Here is a 22,491-nt window from a genome sequence, read left to right as displayed (position 1 = left end):
GTCTCCTTCCTGCAGGGTGGGAATGCATCAGACGGCACCGAACCATTAATTCAGAGGAAAAGAGTTCAGGTTCTCTCCAGCCTAGAGTCCTCCACGTTAGACCAGAGATCTCCCTTTTCCTCCAGCCTTCCCAGCACAAACCCTGGTGGTGTAGCGGTTAAGTGCTACGGCTGCTGACCAAATGGTCAGCAGTTCTAATCCACCAGGCACTCCTTGGAAACTCTGTGGGGCAGTTCTACTCTGTGCTAAAGGGTCACTATGAGTCGGAATGGCAGTGGGGTTTGGTTTGGTCACTATGAGTCGGAATGGCAGTGGGGTTTGGTTTGGTTTCCCCCAGCACATGCTCTGATCTGTCCATGGTTCTGATTGTTAATGGTTTTCATAAGGGGTCAAGATGGGCTCTTTCACTGTTTTTTATTGCTGACATTTATTGAGCACTTACTACGTGCTGAGGAACTTTGGTGGTACAAATGGCTAAGCACTAGGCTGCTAGCCCAGCGGCTCCATGGGAGAAAGACCTGGTGATCTGCTTCCTTAAAGATTACAGTTGAGAAAACCCTTGACGGCACCCAACAACACTACCATGTGCCAGAGGCTGTGATATGCTTCTTACGTGAAGCCTTTTTTTTTTTTTACTGAAGTACTTTAAACATATAGAAAAGAGCACAGATCCTAAACGTACAGCTCACTGAATGTTCACGCCACACAAATCAAGGAACAGAACGTTATCGGCATCCCAGAAGGGCCCGGAGTCCCCTCGCAGGTGCTGTCTCCCAACCATAACCACTACCTTGACCTTTTTTTTTTCTTTCAAAGAGAGTTAAATTTTATACTAACCTGCATGATCTACTATAGGCATTATTAAGTTCGAAGATTTTCTATTTACAATTTTATTACAGACACAAGAAATGGCAAAATTCATCATTCTATTATTTAGTATAAGGAGCCCCGGTGGTGTAGTGGTTAAAGGCTCAGCTGCTAACCGAAAGGTTGGTGGTTTGAATCCAAGAACCGCTCCGCAGGAGAAAGATGTGGCAGTCTGCTCCTGTAAAGACGACAGCCTTGGAAACCCTATGGGGAACTTCTACTCTGTCCTATAGTGTTGCTATGAGTCGGAATTGACACAACAGCAATGGGTTAATGGGTTACTGTTTGGTATAGGAGAAATCAAGCATACTTCTTTTGTGGGGGAGGGCAGAGAAGACTTTTAGCAAGGCCTGGGGATTACAGATGGGACTCCATTGCAGCACAACACGGAGCGCCACTTTCAATGCAAGAGCAAACACCCCCCCTGCTGACCAGCATTGTGGTCTCACTGCTCAGCCTTCTCCCCAGGGCCTCCACCTGCCTGTGTGAGCTTCAACCCTTCCCTCTCTTGTCCCGCCTTGCCTCTCTTCCCTCTCCCCCTCCGCTGCCTTTTTCTTTTTTCTTTTTTTTTGGTGAGAAATATGTATAACAAAACATTTACCAATTCAATCATGCTTACATGTACAATTCAGTGACATTAATTACATTGCCCCGTCTTGTGCAACCATCATCATGGTTTCCGTGATATGATAGACTAGTTTTGAATTTTATTAAAATGAAATCACACAGGTCGTCTCTTCTTTTGTGCCTGGCTCCTGTAGCCCGATATTATGTTGGTGAGGTGTTCTCATATTGTCCCGGAGAGTCGTAGTTTGTTTATTCCCGTTGCTGTATAGCATTCCACTGTGCGACATGTTCCACAGTTTATTTATTCTACTGTTGATGGGAATTTGGGTTGTTTCCAGTTTTCTACTATTCTGAATATTGCTGATATAAACATTCTCATCCGTGTCTTTTGGTGAACATATGCTTTTCTATTATACATAAAATAGTTGTTGTTGTTCTTGTTAGGTGCTGTTGAGTCAGTTCCAACTCACAGAGACCCTGTGTACAACAGAACGAAACACTGCCCAGTCCTGCACCATCCCCACAATAGGTGTTCTGCTTGAGTCCATTGTTGCACCCACTGTGTCAATCATCTCGTTGAAGGTCTTATTGTTTTTTGCTGACCCTCTACTTTACCAAGCATGATGTCCTATATGTTACACACAGCTATATAACATACATATCTATGTTATATACCAGAAGCCAGTTGCTGTCAAGTGAATTCTGACTCATGGTAATCCCATGTGTGTCAGTAGAATTGTGCTCCATAGGGTTTTCAATGGCTGATTTTTTGGAAGTAGATTGCCAGGACTTTCTTTCAAGGCTCTTCTGTACATATATCCCCATGGCTGTCGAGTCGGTTCCAACTCACAGTGACCCTATAGGACAGAGAAGAACTGCCCCATAAGGTTTCCAAGGAGCAGCTGGTGGATTCAAACCCTGATCTTTTGGTTAGCAGCTGAGCTCTTAACCACAGCTCCACCAGGGCCCCTCTGTACATATGCATTATATGTATATTCACATACATGCTCAGAGATGGATAGTAGATGGGTACATTTTTTAATCCCCATTTTCTAGATGAGAAAACCGAACCTTGAATAAATTGAGCCAGGAGGTAGTGGAGCTGGAACTTGAACCCACGCTTTCTAATTAGTCAGTAATGTCGCCCATTGCATAGGCTATTTAAAAGTACCCACGACATGCCAGACTGGGTGCTGTCACTGAGAAAGATGAGAAGATAGGAAAGCACAGTCAAACAAGAAGGGAAATGATAGATGCTGGTGAAAGGCACAGGTAGGGTGTGATGAGGACCCTGAGGAGAGGGAGATCATTTCTACCTTGGAGGATCATAGCATAGAAGGTTTCCTGAAGGCAGAAGCATTTGAAGAGGAAGGATAGATTCTGGGCATTCAGGAGTGAGGAAGTGTCTTAGTCATCTGGTGCTGCTGTAACAGAAATACCACAAGTGGATGGCTTTAACAAAGAGAAATGTATTCTCTCACAGTCTAGGAGGCTAGAAGTCTGAATTCAGGGTGCCAGCTCCAGGGGAAGGCTCTCTCTCTCTGTCAGCTCTGGGGAAAGGTCCTTGTCATCAACCTTCTCCTGATCTAGGAGCTTCTCAGTATCGACTTGATGGCAACGGGTTTGTTTGTTTGTTTTCTACTTTACCAAGCACGATGTCCTTCTCCAGGAATTGAGCTCTCCTGATAACATGTCCAAAGTATGTGAGATACAGTCTCGCCATCCTTGCTTCTAAGGAGCATTCTGGCTGCACTTTTTCCAAGACATATTTATTCATTCTTTTGACAGTCCATGGTATATTCAATATTCTTCACCAACACCACAATTCAAAGGCGCTAATTCTTCTTTGGTCTTCCTTATTCATTGTCCAGGTTTTGCACACATATGAGGCAATTGAAAACACCATGGCTTGGGTCAAGCACACCTTAGTGTTCAAGGCGACATCTTTGCTTTTCAACACTTTGAAGAGGCCTTTTGCAGCAGGTTTTCCCAGTGCAAAGCGTCTTTCGATTTCTTGGTCATCTAATGCTGATATAACAGAAACACCACAATTGAGATGGCTTTAACAGAAGATTATTCTCTCACAGTCTAGGAGGCTAGAAGTCCAAATTCAGGGCATCACCTCCAGGAGAAGGCTTTCTCTGTTGACTCTGGAGGAAGGTCCTTGTCATCAATCTTCCCTTGGACTAGGAGCTTCTCAGTGCAGAAACCCTGGGTCCAAAGGTCGTGCTCTGATCCTGGCATTCTTTCTTGGTTCTATGAGGTCCCCCTGTCTCTCTGCTCACTTCTCTCTTTTGTATTTCAAAAGAAATTGGCTCAAGACACAATCCAATCTTGTAGATTGAGTCCTGCCTCGTTAACATAACTGCCACCTATCCCACCTAATTAACATCACAGATGTAGCATTTATAACACATAGGAAAATCATATCAGATGACAAAATGATGGACAATCACACAATACTGGGAATCATGGCCTAGCCAAATTGATACACATATTTTTGGAGGACGCAATTCAATCCATGACAATTGCGAAGAACAGGAATTTCAGAACACTTAATTGTGCTCATGAGGAACCTGTACATAGACTAAGAGTCAGTTGTTCGAACAGAACATCGTTTAAAATCAAGAAAGGTGCATCAGAGTCATAAAAAAAAAAAAATAGATACCACTAATTGTCCCCCAGTACCTTCCTCAGTAGGAGAAGCTCGTGTTTAAGGTGGGTACATGGCCACCTAGAGTTAAGACACTGTTTCCCAGCCTCTCTTGCAGCTAGACGTGGCAAGACACTTTGTTCTAGGCAGTGGAATATGAGTGGAAATATCTTCTTCAACTTCTGGCTTCCTGACCCACTGAAACTGTGAGATAATAAATGTTTGTTGTTGTTTAAGCTGCTACGTTTTGGAGTAATTTGTTACTCAGCAATAGGTATAAATTTCTAGGATCTCTTCAGTCATGTGGAAGGCCTATCTATAGTGGAGGCTGTGTTTACAAATTTGGGGATTCACAGATATTAACACGTATCGTTTCTCAAGAATCTACATTTCTTCCTACTCCTTTTATTCTGTTGATATTTTTAACCAACATAATATCAAACTATATCGACAATTTTGCACATTCTATTTTTTGCTTAATACTGTGTAAGCGTTCTCTCACCTCAATATTCTTCAAAGCATTCTTCATATACATATATATAGTGCTTTAGGTGAAAGCTTATAGCACAAATTAGTTTCTCATTCAAAAATTTATTGTTTTGTGTAATTTGTGACATTGTTTTGTGACTTTGGTCGCAGTTCCTGCAATGTAACAGCACCTCCCCCTTTCCATCCTGGGTTCCCCGCATTCATTCATTCAGTTTTCCTGTCCCTTCCTGCCTTCTCATCTTGCTTTTGGGCAGCAGTTGTCCATTTGGTCTTGCATATTTGATTGAACTAAGAAGCACATTCCTCAAGTGTTATTGCTTATTTTTCAGGCCTATCTAACCTTGGCTGAAAGGTGAACTTCGGGAGTAGCTTCGGTTCTGAGTTAGCAAAGTGTCCAGGGGCCTTAATCTTGGAGGTTCCTCCAGTCTCTGTCAGATCAGTAAGTCTGGTCTTTTTTTGTGAATTTGAATTTTGCTCTATGTTTTTCTCCTGCTCTGTCTGGGACCCTCTATTACGATCCCTGTCAGAGTGGTTGGTGGTAGCTGGGCACCATCTAGATCTTATGAACTCAGGCTGGTGGAGGCTGTGGTTCATGTGGTCCTTTAGTCCTTTGGGGTAATATTTTCCTTGTTTGTCTTTGGTTTTCTTTGTTCTCCTTTGCTTCAGACAGGATGGGATTAATAGATGTATCTTAGAAGGCCGCTTGCAAGCTTTTAAGACCCCAGATGCTACTCACCAAAGTAGGATGGAGAACATTTTCTTTACAAACTATGTTATGCCAACTGACCTAGATGTCCCCCGAGACTACGGTCCCCAGCCTCAAAGCATTCTTTATTCTTAACAGCTTCCTATGAGCATACCAACATTTATTTAATCACTTGCCCCTCTTATTTATTTTGAGCTTAGAGTTTTACCCGCTGGGGTCATATCTATCAACATGTGCCAGCCCCTCCATCCAGGTCCCACAGTGAGAGTACAAGAGAGAAGGCAGGATTGCCTGTGGTTAAGTGCTCCTGACTGTTGAATCAAGTCTAGCCATTTCCTAGCTATGTGACCTTGGGCTTGTTTCTTAACCCCTCTGGGCCTCAGTTTCCCCTTCTGAACTATGGGGGTGACAACAACATCTACTTCACAGAGTTATTGGAGGCACCACTGAGTTAATCCAAATGAAACACTTCACATGGTGCCTGGCATATTTTAGGGTATATGGGCACAAGCCAGACCATGGTATCTTCAACCCTCTGTGAAGTCCTGGTCCAAGGTGCCTAATGTCGACTCTTGTCTTGGGTTCCAGCCCTTCACTCATCAATGGCTTCTTAGCTCCCCTCCCACCAGTCTGCTCCCCCTGAACCTGCTGGTGACACCGGCTCTGCCACCTGCCATAATTCTGCAACTACCACACCTAACCTTGTGGGACCCTGGGCAAGTTCATCCCATCTTTGGGCCTCAATGGTTCCATGAGGGGTTACCTACCCCTAAAATTCTAGACTATTCCCTCTTCTTTCAAAGATTCTCTGGTTTCAACTTTATAGCATATACCCAGAGCTTTCAACAACTGGCCAAAGCAAAAAAAATTGGAAAACATTTTAATTTATTTCCCATAGCATATGTGCTGAGGCTCGCGCTCGGCATCATGGAGTGTGTTAAATACTAACATAGTGTCTTGCTTCCATGTGTGTGAAAATCCAGGCAAAGAGCTGGGATTTTCCATCTCGAGCCCCCTGAGAGTGCCCGTCTGGAGCCTGAGTGAGAAGCCCCCCTCTCTAAGCAGACTTCACAGCTGAGTTCCCTCCTGGTCGCAGCCCTTGTTCTTCCTCCACCTGCCGGCAGCCCAGGCTGGGAGCAGCAGGGGAGAGTTACTGCCGAGAGTCCAAGGGTAAGAGGTAAGACGGGGCGGGGGTACAGGAGTAGACACAGGCCTGGCGAAACAAAGGCCTGTGAACCTGGCGCTTGGTTGAGAACAACCTGACACCTGCCCTTCCCTCACTCTTTCCTCCTGCCTTTTGTTCTGACACAAAGGGTTCTCAGAAGCCCAACCACCACAGCCTTCCTGGGGCAGGGAGCTGTTCTGGAATAGCCTGAAGAGCTGATCTTGCAGGATCTCCCCCAGACTTCTTGGCATGGCCATGGGTACTCAGCCCTCTTAACCCAGAAGAAATTCCTGGGAGACTGCTCCAGGCCTTTCCCCACTCCAACCCATAGTCAGCAAGATCCCCCTTGGCACAGAATGCTCTGCTGGGGGAAGAGAAGAGTCCACACCTGGGCTCCTCCTTGGCCCCTCCCTGCCCAACTTTGAACTCTGGACAGGCCCCCAGCTCAGCAGTTCCGGACTGCAGGGCTGGAGAAGAGAGCCCCTCCCCACTACCGACACTTAAACCTCCTTCACTGGCCTCAGTTTCCAGGACTTCAACCTTCAGGGCACCTGGGCCAGGATCCCTCCAGGAGAAGGGGGAGCAGAGGGCAGTGTTTCTGGTCCCAAGAAAGGTTGTGTGACCTTGGACAAGTCACCTGGTTTCTCTCAGCCTCTGTTTCCTTATCTGGAAAATTAGAGTGAAAATCTGGACTCTGCAGCTGGGCAGTAAGGCTGAAATAAGATAGCCGGGGTGGCAGCCCAGCCAAAGGAATAGGCTCAAAGGCTTGCTTTTCCCCAGGGCTTCCAATCGGTTAGCTCCACTTCAAACCCCTGCTGAGAATTTGCATTTCCACTCCAGATGTACTGAATCAGGATCTACAGTTTAACAAGATCCCCAGGTGATTCTTGTGTATAATAAATTTTGAGAACCACTGCTCTACCAGGGGTTCTCAGAACTGGTCCCTAACCAGCACCACCAGCAACTCATGGGAACTTGTCAGACATGCAAATTCTCAGCAGGGGTTCAACCCCAACCAGCCAGTCCCACAGCCCTGCTTTCCCCTGTGAAATCCTGGGGAGCTGACGACCAAGAGGATACCCATGTGCGGAGGCTGCTTCCTGAGCCCATTAGGGGCCAGCCTGGCTCCAGGGGCAGGGTTAGAAGTGGACTTGGGCAGAGGAGAGCAGAGGGAAGGCCGGGAGAGGGCAGGGCCTGAGACCCACACCCAGTCCTTGCCGATTTGCTGTGGAGAAGGCAGACGCTGGCGTGTACTCCCCGCTCTGCGGCCTGGCAAGCCCTAGAGGCACCAAAGGGCTGTGGGGTGAGGACTCCGGCTTCCCTCCAGCGGGGTGCTCCCAACCAAGGGGCTGCAGAGGGGCAGTCGGGGCTGGGGGGCTGGACAGGAGGGTGCTGAGCTCCAAGGAAGGCCCCAGCAGGCTGGAGCAAGCGGAGGAGGGAGGTGGGACAGGGCTGGTGGATAACTGGGCAGGAGGCACAGGGACTGCATCAGGGCCCACAGACGGTGAGGGCAGAGGGGATGCAAGGAGGCCTGGGGGCTTGTAAGGCTGCAGAGCTGGAGAGATGTGCCGAGCCGGAGGCGGGGAAGCTGGGGTCTGGAAGATGTCGGGCTGCCCCACGCAGCCGTGTGGCCCAGGGCGCCCCGGGGCTGAGAGGGAGGCGGCGTCCACCGGGCACAGGCGCTCGTGCAGGTGCAGGATCTGGCCCCACCACGCCAGCTCAGACTGCAAGGCCCGGATCTCCCTCCTGAGGGTGTGGTTGTGCTTTTCCAGCGACTCGTGCTGCTGGAGGGAGAAGCAGGTGGGCCGGGAGGGGGGTTGTCGGTCAGCAGCTGGGCCCATCCTAAGCCCCCACCCCCAGTGACCTTGACTTCAGAGGGGACCATACCACAACCCATCTGAATGTCCAAGCTGAGCCCTCTGGCTGCTCCCTCCTCACCCCTCCACGAATACCTCTCACCATTCTACCTCCTAGTGGGACCCGCCCCATCCGCCCCTCTCTCCCTTCCCACCTCCAGTTCCCTGAGCAGGCATCACTCTCACCTGGGATCGCCTGTCCTGGTCCCAACCCACTGCCTTCAAGTTGATTCAGAGTCAACTGCCCCATAGGGTTTCCAAGGCTGTAATCTTTAGGGAAGCAGACTGCCACATATTTCCTCTGTGGAGCAGCTGGTGGGTTCGAACTGCCAACCTTTCGGTTAGTAGCTGTGCTCTTAATCACTGTACCACCAGGGCTCCTTTCCCTAACTGGCCCCCAAACCACCCCATTCTCCTCATATCAGCCAGAGGCGCTTCCTAAAGTGCACAGTGACGGTGTCATTAATCACACACTAAGCCCTGTAATGGTGCCCACGAGTGCTAGGGCCCAACCTCCTGCGAGGGACCTGAGGCCTGCACAGGCTCTCTTACTCCCGCTCCTCCTTGCTCCCCCTCACTTCCTGTTCCTGGAATGGACCTTGCTTCCTGGACACATTTCCGGTTTCCTCTACCAGGCCACCTCCCATTGTCCCCCCTAAGCCCTCACCCCACGCTAACCTTCACATGCAGTATAGGCGTCAATCTGCCCAGACACCCCTGGCCTGTTTAGTGCCGCTGCCAGGTGCTCTGCAGGGCCCAGAATGCACCCGTCAAAGCACGGGGAGGAAGGGTTCCCAGGGGTCCTGTTTACAGGCTGACAGCTCAGCAGCCCTGAATAAGCGTTTATGAAATTCTATTCTACCAAATGCTGGGTTCTGAGGACCCACGGGAGACCCTGGTGGTGTAGTGGGTAAGTGCTACAGCTGCTAACCTAAGGAATCGACTCGATGGCACTGGGTTTGGTTTTTGGTTTTTGAGGACCCATGGGGGGCAATAACCTACACACAGCTCCAAATAACCATTTATGATAATAATAATGGTAAAAAATGCCAAAAAAATTTTTATTTCTACATCTCCTGGTGGTATCCTCCCTCGATGGAGGAAAAAGGGAAACCCTGAGTGGCCAGCTGCCGTCCAAGGTCAAGCAGCAAGTGTATGGTGGAGACCTCCACGGCCCCACAGGGCTCCTCTGCCTCCTTTAGTCTCCACAAGGGTCTGGTCTGTGGGCAGGGATTATTGCCCCATTTTTCAGATCAGCAGAGCGAGGCTCAGTGAAGTAAGCAATTTGGAGTCAGTGAGGCTGCCCCTGGGACCCTATCCAGCTGGTCTTAACCCGGATCCAGAGTTTCTCATAGCATGGCCTTGACCACGCACATCAGAGCCCTGACAGTGATTAATCCTAGCTCAGCTCCTGGGGCCCATCTCAGCCACATGCGGTGGGACTTCTGGGCAAGAGGCAACCAGGAATGTGCATTTTAACAAGTGTCTTAGCCGATATGCTCTTCACTGCGCTGGGCTCTCCCTATGTGCTTCCACTTTCTGTCTCCCCTCCTCCCAGACTGGAGGCACCTTGAAGGCAGGGCCCCATCGCCAAGTGTGTAACTGACACATGGTTTGTACTCGACTCCCAAACTCAGGTAACCCGGGAAAAGGCAGCAGTTTAGGAAACAGCTACACAGGCGGGATGGAGAAGAAAGAGGTGGCCCCTAGGTCAGTGGGGTCAGGTGAGTGGGGTAGGAGCGGAGAGGGAGGGTGCCGCCACCTGGTGCAGGGCGTCTGCCTTGTCCGTGTGCCTCTGCCGGCTGCGCTGGGCGGCTGCCTGGTTCTTCTGCTTCCTCTTCAGCTGCCTCTGATGCTCCTCAAGGTCCTGCAGGGCATGAGGCAGAGGGCTCAGGGGTCTGCTGTTTGTAAAGCCCTGTCCTTCCCCTGAGTGAAGACCCCAAGGGTCTCCTTCTCCCAGAAGCCCTCTCTGCTCCCTCGGCACCCACACACTCCATTGTAGACATTCCTGACTGCATCCACTTCATGGTAACGCCAGCCCCCCACATGTACCCCTCACAGTGCACGTGGGGACAACAACAGGTGGGGAAGTGGATTTAATTAAACACATGGGGCTTGGGATTCGAACCCAGACACACTGACTTCCAATCCCACATTCTCTCCTACAAGCCATGTGGCTCTCGGCAAGCCCCTCACTGCTCTGAGCCCCAGCCACCTCACCTGTAAACCCAGGGGCTGTAGCCATCCTCAGAGCTGGGGAGCAGAGGGGACAGAGCACATGGAGCACTCGGCCCAGGGCGGTCCAGAGCCGGCAGTTAATAAACAGCAGCTGCTGTTGTTACCAGCCATCCCTGCTAGTATTTCCAGTCAAGCTGTTGATTTCCCTGACCATGACCTCCACGTGTACAGGCCTGGCATCTGATTCCATTTCCCTGTACCCAGTCAGACCCAAAGCTGGTATTCACTCACTTAACAAATATTTATTGAGCACCTACTATATGCCAGACACTGAGCTAGAGGGACACAGCAGTGACCAAGAGGCAAAACTCCCTGCCTTCAAGTTGCTAACATTTTAGGGGGCGGCAACAAACATGAATGAATGAACGAAGAGCCCAATCTGATAAAAGAGAGAACTTAAGTGTTGACAGCTGTGACCTCCTCTACTCTGCAGCTCATAAAATTTAGACACAACATTTAACCTAAATGGCCAGAGTTCTGGAAGGTCAAGTTAAGAGGGAACATTGGAGACACCACAGCCCAGCGCTCCTCCCACAGATCACTGTGAGGGGTGTGTCCTGAGTGTAAGGACCTCAGGCAAGAACCTGCCACCCAGGTGAGGACTCTGTATGCTCCTCATGGTCACAGCAGGCCCGTTCCAGACACAGCATGGTGGTGGGGGGGTGGCGGGGAGGATGGGCAAGAGCTGGAGCCTGACGGAAAAGATCCCATGAGGAGGTGGGCCTTGAGCACCTGCATCCTGGGAGCCAGGGCCAGGGGGTTTGGGGGCGAAAACTCTTGTAAGGGCAGTGAAAGAAGAATGGGTGGGTTAAGAGAGAGCTGGTATACAGATGCCAAGCCCTGACGTGGAGGCTGGATATGCAAACAAGAGTTAAAAAGCCTTCATTCCAAGAGGACACTGAGGCCCAGAGGGAGGCTGTGTGGAGCCCAAGGTCACAGAGCCCATGGGTACAACGCTGGGACTAGATGCTCCCGATGGCATTCCTTAATGCCTGAGCACTAGGAACCCTCCAGCACAACCCTCCCACCCCCGCCCCATCCTGGTCCCCTGCACTCACCGTCCTGGCCAGCAGCCCATCGCCCCTACAGAGGTGCATGGCTTGGTCAAGGAGAGCAGAAGCTCTCTCTGGTTCTGGGGCGTCCCTCAGCACTGTGACCTCCCTGTGCCCTCTGGAGCCAGAGGAAGTGGTGGTTTTTAAACCCCCCAGTGGCCACTCCGCCCCCAGCCAGCCAAGTTTCAGTTTCTCCTAAAGCCACCGGGTGCTCAGAATCCCTGGCTCAGGGCTGCTCACGTGGCTAGAATTTCCTAACTTGAACCGGCCTTCCTGTCAGGCCCCTTCTCCCTGAGGAGCTCGGTGGAGGGTGCTCCAGTTTGCTGGAGGGGGTGGGGACCAAAGGCCCCATGTGGAGAGAGTGTTCTGGGGGGATGGAAGAAGGGCTGCCGGGGACAGAGCTGAGAGGATCTCTGGGGGATCCCATCAGGGACAAGGGCTGATGTGGGGACTGAGAGAGCCCCTGGGCTCTGGGATCAGGAGAGCCCAGGTTCACTCCCCACCTCTGGAACATTGGAGCTGTGCAGCTTTGAGCAAGTGACTCGCCCTCTCTGAGCCTTAGTTTCCTCATCTATAAATGATGTGAGAGGATGACATGAATGCCCACTCACAGGCTTGGTGTGGGAACTAAGCAAGCTAATCCAACCACAGCCAAATCCTTCTGAGACTAATGTTGAGGCAGGTTTGTAAAAATAAGCAATGGCCTCCAAAGGTTTTCTGTGCCCTAAAACAGGGAAACAAATAGATAAATTATGGTGTTTTCATACAATAGACCATGTAGCAGTAGACAGCGTCATCTAAAGGTTAGGAGCTCTTTGCATATTATAAAGTACTATCCAGCCGTGAGCAGGGTCTGTTTGCCTTGGTTATCTGGCGCTGCTGTAACAGAGGAGCCCTGGTGGTATGGTGGTTAAAACGCTCGGTTGCTAACCAAAGGTTGGCAGTTTGAATTCACCAGGTGCTCCATGGGAGAAAGATGTGGCAGTCTGCTTCCGTAAAGATTCATAGCCTGGGAAACCCTATGGGTCTGTCCTGTAGGGTCACTATGAGGTTTGGTTTCCGTGGGGCTATAACAGAAATGCCATGAGTGGGGGACTTCAAAAACGCAATTTTATTTTCTCACAAGTCAGGAAGCTAGAAGTCCGAATTCAGGGCACTGGCTCTTGATGAAGGCTTTCTATGTCTGTGGGCTCTGGCAGAAGGTCCTTGTCTCTTTTGAGCGTCTGTTCTTTGGCAATCTTCATGTGGTGTGACATCTTTCTTCCCCCATCTCTGCCTGCTCCTCTGTCCTAATCCATTCTTTTTATATTTCGGTGGTGATTGGCTTAAAACACACCCTACACTGTGTGTTAGAAAACCCATTCCCAAATGGGATTATAACGAGAGGTAGAGGACTTAGGGTTCACAATGCTTGTTTTGGGGGAACACGATTTAATCCATAACACTGTTTATGTTGCTAGAATCCATTCCCCCTCTGAGATTTGTGGGGACAGAGTCTGGATTCTAGGATGAGCGCAGGCTCAGAATTAAAAACGCCTGGGTGAGCAGGATTGGGTATGAAGGGTGGGCCTTGTTCTCTTTGCTTCTGAGGGGTCTGAGGGCAGAGGCTGAAATGGCGCCCCCATGCAGTGAGGCGACCCCTATTTCTCTGAATTGCTTTTGCTCCTCAGAAGCCAGGAGGGCTGGGGCTTCGTGCCTGAGACAGGCTCCTGTGGGGCTCATTAAGCCAGGCCATGAGCTCCACTGGGAGGGGTCGGGAGCCATGTGTATGATGTAACCAAGGAAAAACACCAGGAGGAGCTAAGGCCCAGGAGTCCCCACCCCAGCAGCCAGCCCCAGCCCTGGACTCCCTCATGTTGCCCACCCCCATCTTCGCCTCTCAAGGCCCCAGCTCTGGGTAGAAGGAAAGAGGAGGTGTGCCAGCGGCTCAGGCCCCTGCCACGAGGCCACAGACCTGGAGGGAGACCAATGAAAATAGCGTTTATGTCTTGATCTCCCTGAGGAGGCGGCTGGCGGCAGTGGCAAGAAGAGGGGGCATGAGTGGCTAATATTTAACCATGAAAGGCTGGGTGAGGCTTCCAGCAGTGGACACCCTCCAGGCTGGCAGGTTGGGTTTTCAGTTCTACTCTATCACATGGGGTCACTATGAGTTGAAATTGACTTAATGGCACCTAACAACATTATTATTAATTTTAAGAAAATACAGCAGGATTGGAGAACAGATTTTTTTTTTTTTCTAATGAAAAAAAAAAGTCAATGACTGTGTCCATGTGTGGGAAGCAGACCTTAATATTTAACATAAACTGATCACATTTTTATATGCTTACAAAGAGTTCCAACAAGAAAAGGAAATGAGGTTCTCTGGATTCTTAGTTTTCCCTACTTAACCCTTCATATTCTGCCCTCTTGGTAGACTTGCCTTAATTTTGTTCAGTTTAGCAGTGCTGTTTACTCCCCCATGCAGTTGTTCACTTAGAGGGTGAGGAAAAAACTAATGCCCAGAGAGGGGTGTGACCCACTCAAGGTCACCTGGTAGGTTGGGGCAAAGCTGGGGGAGCACACACCTCTCTCCTCCCAGCCCTCAGTCCTTCTCCACAGCCAGCTTGGAAGGGCCTGGCCCTCCACCTTGTCCATGAGCAAAGCCCCAAGCCCCAGTAAGTGGGGGCTCAGAGGCCTCAGATCCCAGAGCTACAAAGTGAGCTCCTGGGGGCAGGATCTTTGCCCATTTCACCCTCTGAGGTATCCCCAGTGCCTCAAACAGTTCCTTCACAAGCTGGGTGCTCAGTTAACCAATAAACAAATGCAAGTTCAGCAGGCAGCTTGCCACAGGGACCCCGGCCGCTTCCTGGATGAGACAATAAAGTGTTGATGTATTCGCTCCCCCAGGATCTGCCCTCGGATGCTGGGAAACTCTTCCCAGTCAGCTTCCTCGTTTTCTCAGTGAGGAAACTGAGGCACAGGGAGGGGACTGTCATAGGACCGGTTTGAGAGAAGGCAGGATGCCATGACACTCTGCCCCAATCCCTTTCCACACCTCCTGGGGTTGGAGAGACACCCCCGGTCCGACTGCCCAGGGACCTCATTGAGGTCTCCTCATGCTGTGCACCCCTCGTTTGAGGCCTGGTCTCCTTGGGGCACTCCAGGGAGCTGTAGATAATGGGCAGCTGAGAAGCAGACCAGGTGGTGGCTGCTGGAGTGGCCAGGCTGGCTGACTTCCCACGCACTGTGAGTGGAAGCTAAGCCTCAGCCAGGAAGCATTTACAACCAGGCGAGGCATGGAACACACCAATGGCACAGCCAACTGGCAGGGCAAGGCAGGAGGGCAACAGGACTGCACTGTGGGGAAGGCTGCGGGGTGGGGCAATTCCTGCTGGGAGGTCAGGGAAGCTTCCTATCAGTGGTTTTGGAGGGTGGGCAGACTCAGATGCCAGGGCCTGAAACTGCCTGGCAGCCTTGGCACAGTGTGAAGATCCTAGACCTGAATGGAGGCAGGCTGCCTGGGCTGATCACAGGGTGTGAAGATCCCAGACCTGAAAGGAGGCAGGCTGCCTGGGCTGATTGCAGGGTGTGAAGATCCCAGACCTGAAAGGAGGCAGGCTGCCTGGGCTGATCGCAGGGTGTGAAGATCCCAGGCCTGAATGGAGGCAGGCTGCCTGGGCTGATCGCAGGGTGTGAAGATCCCAGGCCTGAATGGAGGCAGGCTGCCTGGGCTGATCGCAGGGTGTGAAGATCCCAGGCCTGAATGGAGGCAGGCTGCCTGGGCTGATCAGGGTGTGAAGATCCCAGGCCTGAATGGAGGCAGGCTGCCTGGGCTGATCGTGGGCAAGACACTTAACTAACCTCTGTGTGCCTCCCTGTACAATCGGATACTAATGTACAAATTTGACAAAGTAACATCGCAAAGGGCCTAGCACACTGCTTGACGCGAGATAAGTCACATCAGTGTTACACTGTTAACAAAAGCACTCAATAAATATCTGATGAATGAACACATAACAAGCTTGTATTTTATTATTATTTAAAGGATCCCTGGTGGTGCAAACGGTTAACCGCTCGGCTGCTAACTGAAAGGTTGGTGATTCGAACCCACTCGGCTGCTCCGTGGGAGAAAGACTCGGCCATCTGCTTCTGTAAATTACAGCAAAGAAAACACTATGGGGCAGTTCTACTCTGTCACATGGGGTCACTATGAGTTGAAATTGACTTCATGGCACCTAACAACAACATTATTATTAATTTTAAGAAAATACAGCAGGATGGAAGAACAGAGAGAATTTTTTTTTCCTAATGAAAAAAAAAGTCAATGACTGTGTCCACGTGCGGGAAGCAGCCCTAAATATTTAACATAAACTGATCACATTTTTATATGCTTACAAAGAGTTCCAACAAGAAAAGGAAATGAGGTTCTCTGGATTCTTAGTTTTCCCTACTTAACCCTTCATATTCTGCCCTCTTGGTGGACCTGCCTTAATTTTGTTCAATTTAGCAGTGCTGTTTACTCCCCCATGCAGTTATTCATGAAACCTTCACTGTGTGAGATGGGTCTCTTTCCCTTATAAATGACCCAACTCAAGCTTAAGTTACTGACAAGGCCAGGGTGGGACAGCTTCAGGCATGGCTGGATCAGGACCAAAGTTATCAGGAGTCAGTCTCTTGCTCCATCTGCTCGCCTCTGGACTGACACATACTCATGGTAGTGTGACGGCCACCAAAACACCAGCTTAGCTGCCCCAGGAGAGTGGGAACATTCCCCTACCCCGTGCCACTATTCCAGTAGTTTCAACAGAAGTTCTTGGCCTGGCCCTCCTTGGTCTGATTTGAGTCATGTACGTAATCCTGACATCAGTCATTGGAGCCAAGGGATGGGGTAAGATTGGCGAAGCTGGGGTCCCAGATCCATCCTGGAGGGCCCCCCTGTAACCATAGAGACTAGTGGTGAGGAAAGGGCAACTCCCAGAGGCCATCAGATGCTGTTGATGGCAGGAGGGGGAATGGATACTGGGCTGAGGCCACCATCTTGGCAGTATTCAGACAAGAGGAAGCCACTGCTCAGTGGTCACATCCCCTGGCCCAAATCCCATTCCAGGTGGGACTGACTTGAGTGCCCACACGTCTCTGGCACCAAACCCAGCGGGCTCTCTCTTTCCATTGCTTCACAGCAGCCCCAGTTGGGAAAGAAGATCCCAGCAGTCAGGGCCCCAGGGGCAGGAAAACAAAGGCTTGATGAACTGAGTGCTGGGCAGGGGCTGAGGGCCATGACATCATGGGGCCTCCCAGGCCCTGGAGGGAAGGACTGACTTTCACTTTCAGCACACCACCATGTGAACACCTGCCCACTCACCCGTTAAAGCCAGGATCTACAAATGCCAGCGCCTCTGAGGAACCAGATGACTTCATCTGGGGTTCCATAACGCCGTCCTCGCCCAGTCCTCAGTGACCATCAAGAGGAAGCTGGACTGGCACAGGCTCCCACGGCCAGCCCACCCACGTCCAACCTGCTCCAGTCCTGCTGGAAGCCTTTACCGCCTTCCAAAGCTTTGCGCTTCTGATTCTCTGCAATTCCCTTAACGTACACGTCTTCCCCTGAAGCTGACTCAGACTTTTGCAAGTGGGCAGGGAGTACAAATAATGAACAGCTAAGCATGTACAAGTCAGCGAGCCACCCAGGGCTCTTTGGGAGATAGCAGTGGTGAAAACAGCTTCTAGAAGTTTCCCACGTAGTCCAAGCCTCAGACAGACCTGGTTCAAATCCCAGCTCTGCCACTTTCTAGCAGACTTGGACGCTCCACTTGGTTTCTCTGGTCCTCAGTTTCTTGTCTGTAAAATGGGTGTAATACCCTCACTTTGCCAGGGCTGTCATGCTGACTGAAAGCTCAGAAGGGTGAGTTCCCTCTCTCTCGTCCCAGTTTCCCTGGCTGGGCCCCCTCCTTGAAATTACATTCCTACAGACCACTGATGGCCAAGGAGCCTGGCCTGGGCACCTGCTAATATCCTGGATGCTCAGAGAAGAAGGACCATGGCCCTGGCATTTGTGAGAGCCTTCCACTCCTCACACTACTCTCAGCCCTCTCAACTTCCTTGTGGGCTCCTGTACTCTTGTGAGATAGGAGGGCCTCATGTGGAGGCCGGTTTGGAGAAGGGGCCAGCCAGGTCATGGGGCAAGGGCCAGGCAGGCTGGTCATGGCAGGGTGAGCCCGGGATGGGGCAGGGGGGAATAAAGCCCAACCCAAACCAGCTTAGCCAGCAACTCACATTAACAAACCAGGGAGCGCTGACCTTTGCAAACCCAGGACAAGGGAGGGGATGAGGGACGGTGGGGGAGCCTGGCAAGGCAGGTTGTGGGTTGGTCACGGCCAGAGGACTCTAGAGATTAACCAGCCAGTGCCCTTGTTTGACAGCTGGGGCAACTGAGGCTCAGTGAGAGGAGGGGACTTAGCCAAGTGCAGGACATGGGGTGGGGCCTACCGTTTCCACCTTACTCGGCAGTGAAGTGGACATATGGGGGCCTAGCACACCCAGGAAGGCAGAGGGAGTGCTCATACCTGTGGTGAGAACCTGTCCTGGGCCAACAGGGGAAGGGCTGAGGTAAGCATGTGAAGATGGGGCCTTCCACAGTCCCCAACACAGTTTCTGAAGGAAGGGAGGACCCATCCAGAAGGAAGGCCAGGAAGGCGGGTTGGAAGAACTGGGTTCACCTGCAGCTCATGTGCTACCAGGTTGCAAGGCCTTGGGGAGCCTCACGCCCTCTCTGGGCCTCAGTTTCCCTATATGTAAACGGAAAGAATTTGACAACTGATCTCTCAAGGTCCACTTTGCCGTGGCTGGAGGCAGACAAGGGAGACTACAGAACCCCCTCAGGCGGGCTGTACAATTGAGAAAACGCGGTGGTAAACACTGAACTGATGGCAGGTGACCTGAGTTCCTGTCCTGGCACTGCCACCTACCCACCTACCTGCCTTCTCCTCCCAGACTCAGTCTCCCCCTCTGGGGGAGGGACTGCCTATGTAATGCCCTCCTCAGTTCACATCTGTGTGAATTTCAGAGGGTGGGGGCTGGGTCTTGGTTTGTGGGGCAGAGAATCCTGGTGGTTAAGTACAAGGCTGAAGAAATTCAGCTGCTTTCTAGCTGTGGGACTCTGAGCAGTTAACTAACCCTCTGTTCTGGTTTCTTTTAGTCAACAAAGATTTCTTAAGCATCTACTACATGGCAGGCGCTATTCTAGGTGCTGGGCGACATTTGTTTTAAAAAAAAAAAAAAAAAAAACCTCACCTTCGGGAGTCCCTGGGTGGAGCAAACAATTATGCACTGAGCTACTAGACAAAAGGTTAAAGGTTGGTGGTTTGAACCCACCCAGGAAACCCTGGTGGTGTAGCGGTTAAGTGCTACGGCTGCTAACCAAAGGGTCCGCAGTTTGAATCCGCCAGGTGCTCCTTGGAAACTCTACGGGGCAGTTCTACTCTGTCCTAGAGGGTCGCTATAAGTTGGAATCGACTCGACGGCACTGGGTTTGGTTTTTTGGTTTTAGAGGCACCTCAGAAGAAAGCCCTGGCGATCTGCTTCCAAAAGGTCACAGCCATGAAAACCCTACAAAGCAGTTCCTCTCTGCATGTGTGGGGTGGCCACGAGTAGAAATCGACTCAACGGCAACTGGGTTGGTTTTGGGTTTTTTCCTTGCCATCATGGAGCTTGCGTTCTATTGGGGATGGCAATGGGGAGACAAGAGCGGACATAAATTAAGTGAATTATGCATGTAGTCTGTTCCAAGGCCCTAAGCGCCATGGGGGGAATAACAGAGCAAGGTCAAGGATTTGAGAGTATGCAGTGAGGGAGTGGAGTAGCTTCCAGTTTAAATAAGGTGGTCAGGCTGGGCCTCAATGACGCCGGACACCTGAGAAGAGGGAGATGGCAGGCAGATGTGGGGACGGGGCAGTGGGAAGTCCGCTGACCAGGTTGGGCGTTAGTAGGGAGGCCACCTGGGGGTTGAATGAGAGGTGGGTGAGGGCGGAGGGCCAAGCGACCCTGGTGGAGGGTGTCGCAAGCCATTGAAGACCTTGGGCTCTTCCTCTGACAGATCCAGGGAGCACTGGGTGACTCTGAGCAAAGGAGGCACAGGATCTGATGTGGGTTAAAAGGGGACCTCTCTCCTGGAAGGTCCTGCTGTGGGCGAGTAGAGGCAGGTGAGCAGCGTCACTGGCTCATCTGTCACGTGCAGATGAGAGTGGTGCCTGCCTCTTCGGTTGCCGAGGATTCAATGAGTGAAGGTGCAGCAGGGCCCAGGCGCCTGGGAGTTGTCAGTGACCACTCCCTCGCTCATGTGTGGCCGAGCCCTGTGGAGATCAGGAAGCAGCCAGCAAAGCCTAGCTGGTGAGGGGGACATGCACGTGGCTGCTGGAGCTCGGATTTTCAAGTCTGTCCCAACTCTAAGGTTCTGGAAAGGCCTAAGGAAGTCATATGCCTTGAGTGGACGGTGGGGGGCGGGGAGGATGGGTGGGTGTCACCTGGAGATTGGAGAGGCTACCTTCCCTCGCTTCCACACAAGGCAGCTGGGCTGAGGTGTGTAGCAAGAATGCCTGGACAACCTGACTTGCCATTTGAGGTGATCAGCTGTGGCCTGTACATTGTGGCCTCCACACTGAATAGTCAGTGGCCAGCACTGGGAACAAGGCTGGCCTTGGTGACTTAAGGTCTCTGGGGAGATAAAGGGTACAGGACTGTTCCAGGCCTAGGCAGAACTGTGATCTACACGCAGTTGTCATTCAGTGTTTACACTGCACTTTCACTCCTCCAGTTCTTTGTTTGCTAATAGGGACAAAAACCTACACTTAGGTATGCTGCCACCAAGTGCTGGCTGGTGTCTCTGTCATGGACATGCAGCCCAAAAAATAAGACTTGTACCATAGACATGTCTTACCAGAGAGAAAAGTATGTTTTTTCTCTTCTCATCAAAACTGTAACTTTAGTTTTAAAAACCTGGTATGAACATTACAGTTTAAAAGAGGCAAATAGGAAATTTTTCTAGAGCAAGCTTAAGAATAAATATTTAGGTACACTTCTTGAAAATGCATAATGATCAACAATTATTATATTTTAACCAGGCTTTTTTCCCCTGACTTTTTTTTCCCCCCGAGAATGAAATAGTTTTGTTTTTCCCTTTTGATTATAAAATAATACCTGGAGTGGCTGGATCAAAAAGGCTACTATACCTTTTAAAATTAAAACTATAATGCCAAATTGTTCTCCCTAGTCCTTGGCTAAAAGGTGCCTTTCTAAAAGGCATCTAGAACTCTATCCTCAAGTTATAGTTCACTTAGCCCCAAGAATTTCTCCCTTCGAAAGCAGGTTTCACAGCTGTCAGGATTGGGATATTTTGTGATTCTTTCTGGTGAATGTGTGTGTGTGTATGTGTGTGTGTGCATGCGCTGTTTGTTTTCTTTATGTTGAAGTGTAATCCATACTGAAAGCTGTAGTCTTTGACCTTCATCAGTAAGGGCTTCAAGTCCTCTTCACTTTCAGCAAGCAAGGTTGTGTCATCTGCATATCACAGGTTGTTAATGCATCTCCCACCAATCCTGATGCCCCATTCTTCTTCATATAGTCCAGCTTCTCGTATTATTTGCTCAGCATACAGACTGAATAAGTCTGGCGAAAAGATGCAACTCTGACGCACCTTTCTCGATTTTAAACCATGCAGTATCTCCTCGCTCTGTTCGAACAACTGCCTCTTGACCTAGGTAGAGGTTCCTCACGAGGGTAATTAAGTGTTCTGGAATTCCCATTCTTTGCAATGTCGTCCATAATTTGTTACGGTCCACACAGCCGAATACCTTTGCGGAGTCAATAAAACACAGGTAAACATCTTTCTGGTATTCTCTGCTTTCAGACAGGATCCATCTGACATTAGCCATGATATCCACATCCTCTTCTGAATTTGGCTTGAATTTCTGGCAGTTCCCTGTCAACGTACTGCTGCAACCGCTTTTGAACGATATTCAGCAAAATCTTACTTGCATGTGACATTATTGATATTGTTCAATAATTTCCACATTCTGTTGGGTCACCTTTCTTTGGAATGGGCATAAATATGGCTCTCTTCCAGTTGGCTGGCCAGGTAGCTGTCTTCCCAATTTCTTGGAAATTTCCAGAGCGGCATCCATTTATTAAAACATCTCATTTGGTATTCTGTCAGTTACCAGAGCCTTGTTTTTCACCAATTCCTTCAGTGCAGCTTGGACTTCTTCCTTCAATGCCATTGGTTCTTGATCATATGCTTCCTCCTGAAATGGTTGAGTGTCAACCAGTTCTTTTTGGTACAGTGATACTGTGTATTTCTTCTATCTTCTTTTGATGCTTCCCACGTCATTCAATATTTTGCCCATAGAATCCTTCAAAATTGCAACTCCAGGCTTGAATTTTTTCTTCAGTTCTTTCAGCTTCAGAAATGCAGAGAGTGTTCTTCCCTTTTGCTTTCTTTCTCCAGATCTTTGCACATTTCATTATAATATTGTATCTTCTCAAGCTGCCTTTTGAAATTTCTGTTCAGCTCTTTTACTTCCATTTGCTTTAGCTACTCTATGTTAAAGAGCAAGTTTCTGAGTCTCTTCTGACATCTATTTTGGTCTTGTCTTTCTCTCTGTCTTTTTAATGACCTTTTGCTTTCTTCATGTATGATGCCTGTTGAGGGTTGAATTGAGTCCCCTAAAAATATCTGTCAACTTGGCTAGGCCAAAATTACCAGTATTGTATGACTGTCCACCATTTTGTCATCTGATGCGATTTTCCTGTGTTGTAAATCTTATCTCTAGGATGTTAATGAGATGGGATTAGTGGCAGTTAGTTGATGAGGCAGGACTCAATCTACAAAATTAGTTGTGTCTTAATTCAATCTCTTTTGAGATATA

The 22,491-nt window shown here is 49.9% G+C and overlaps 1 protein-coding gene across 3 annotated transcripts in view; it reads right to left on the bottom strand.

Annotated features, from left to right (window-relative positions):
- Positions 1-584: 584 nt before the first annotated feature.
- Positions 585-22,491, bottom strand: part of BATF2 (basic leucine zipper ATF-like transcription factor 2) — a 34,378-nt gene continuing 12,471 nt past the window's right edge. The window contains exons 1-3 of one of the 3 annotated variants that reach the window (XM_064287826.1): positions 11,600-14,628; positions 10,066-10,170; positions 585-8,231 (exon numbers count right to left, since the gene is read on the bottom strand). In XM_064287826.1, coding sequence (XP_064143896.1) covers positions 7,587-8,231; positions 10,066-10,170; positions 11,600-11,638 — 789 coding nt within the window. In that variant the 5' untranslated portion in view covers positions 11,639-14,628 and the 3' untranslated portion in view covers positions 585-7,586. Of the gene's footprint in view, positions 8,232-10,065; positions 10,171-11,599; positions 14,629-22,491 lie in introns of those variants that run through there. The other 2 variants (XM_064287824.1, XM_064287825.1) reach the window with 2 other exon arrangements.

This window comes from Loxodonta africana, chromosome 7, assembly GCF_030014295.1.
Source record: "Loxodonta africana isolate mLoxAfr1 chromosome 7, mLoxAfr1.hap2, whole genome shotgun sequence".
In the NCBI taxonomy this organism is placed as follows: Eukaryota; Metazoa; Chordata; class Mammalia; order Proboscidea; family Elephantidae; genus Loxodonta; species Loxodonta africana.
Note: the sequence above shows the minus strand (reverse complement) of the source record. Positions and strands in the feature narration are given on the sequence as shown.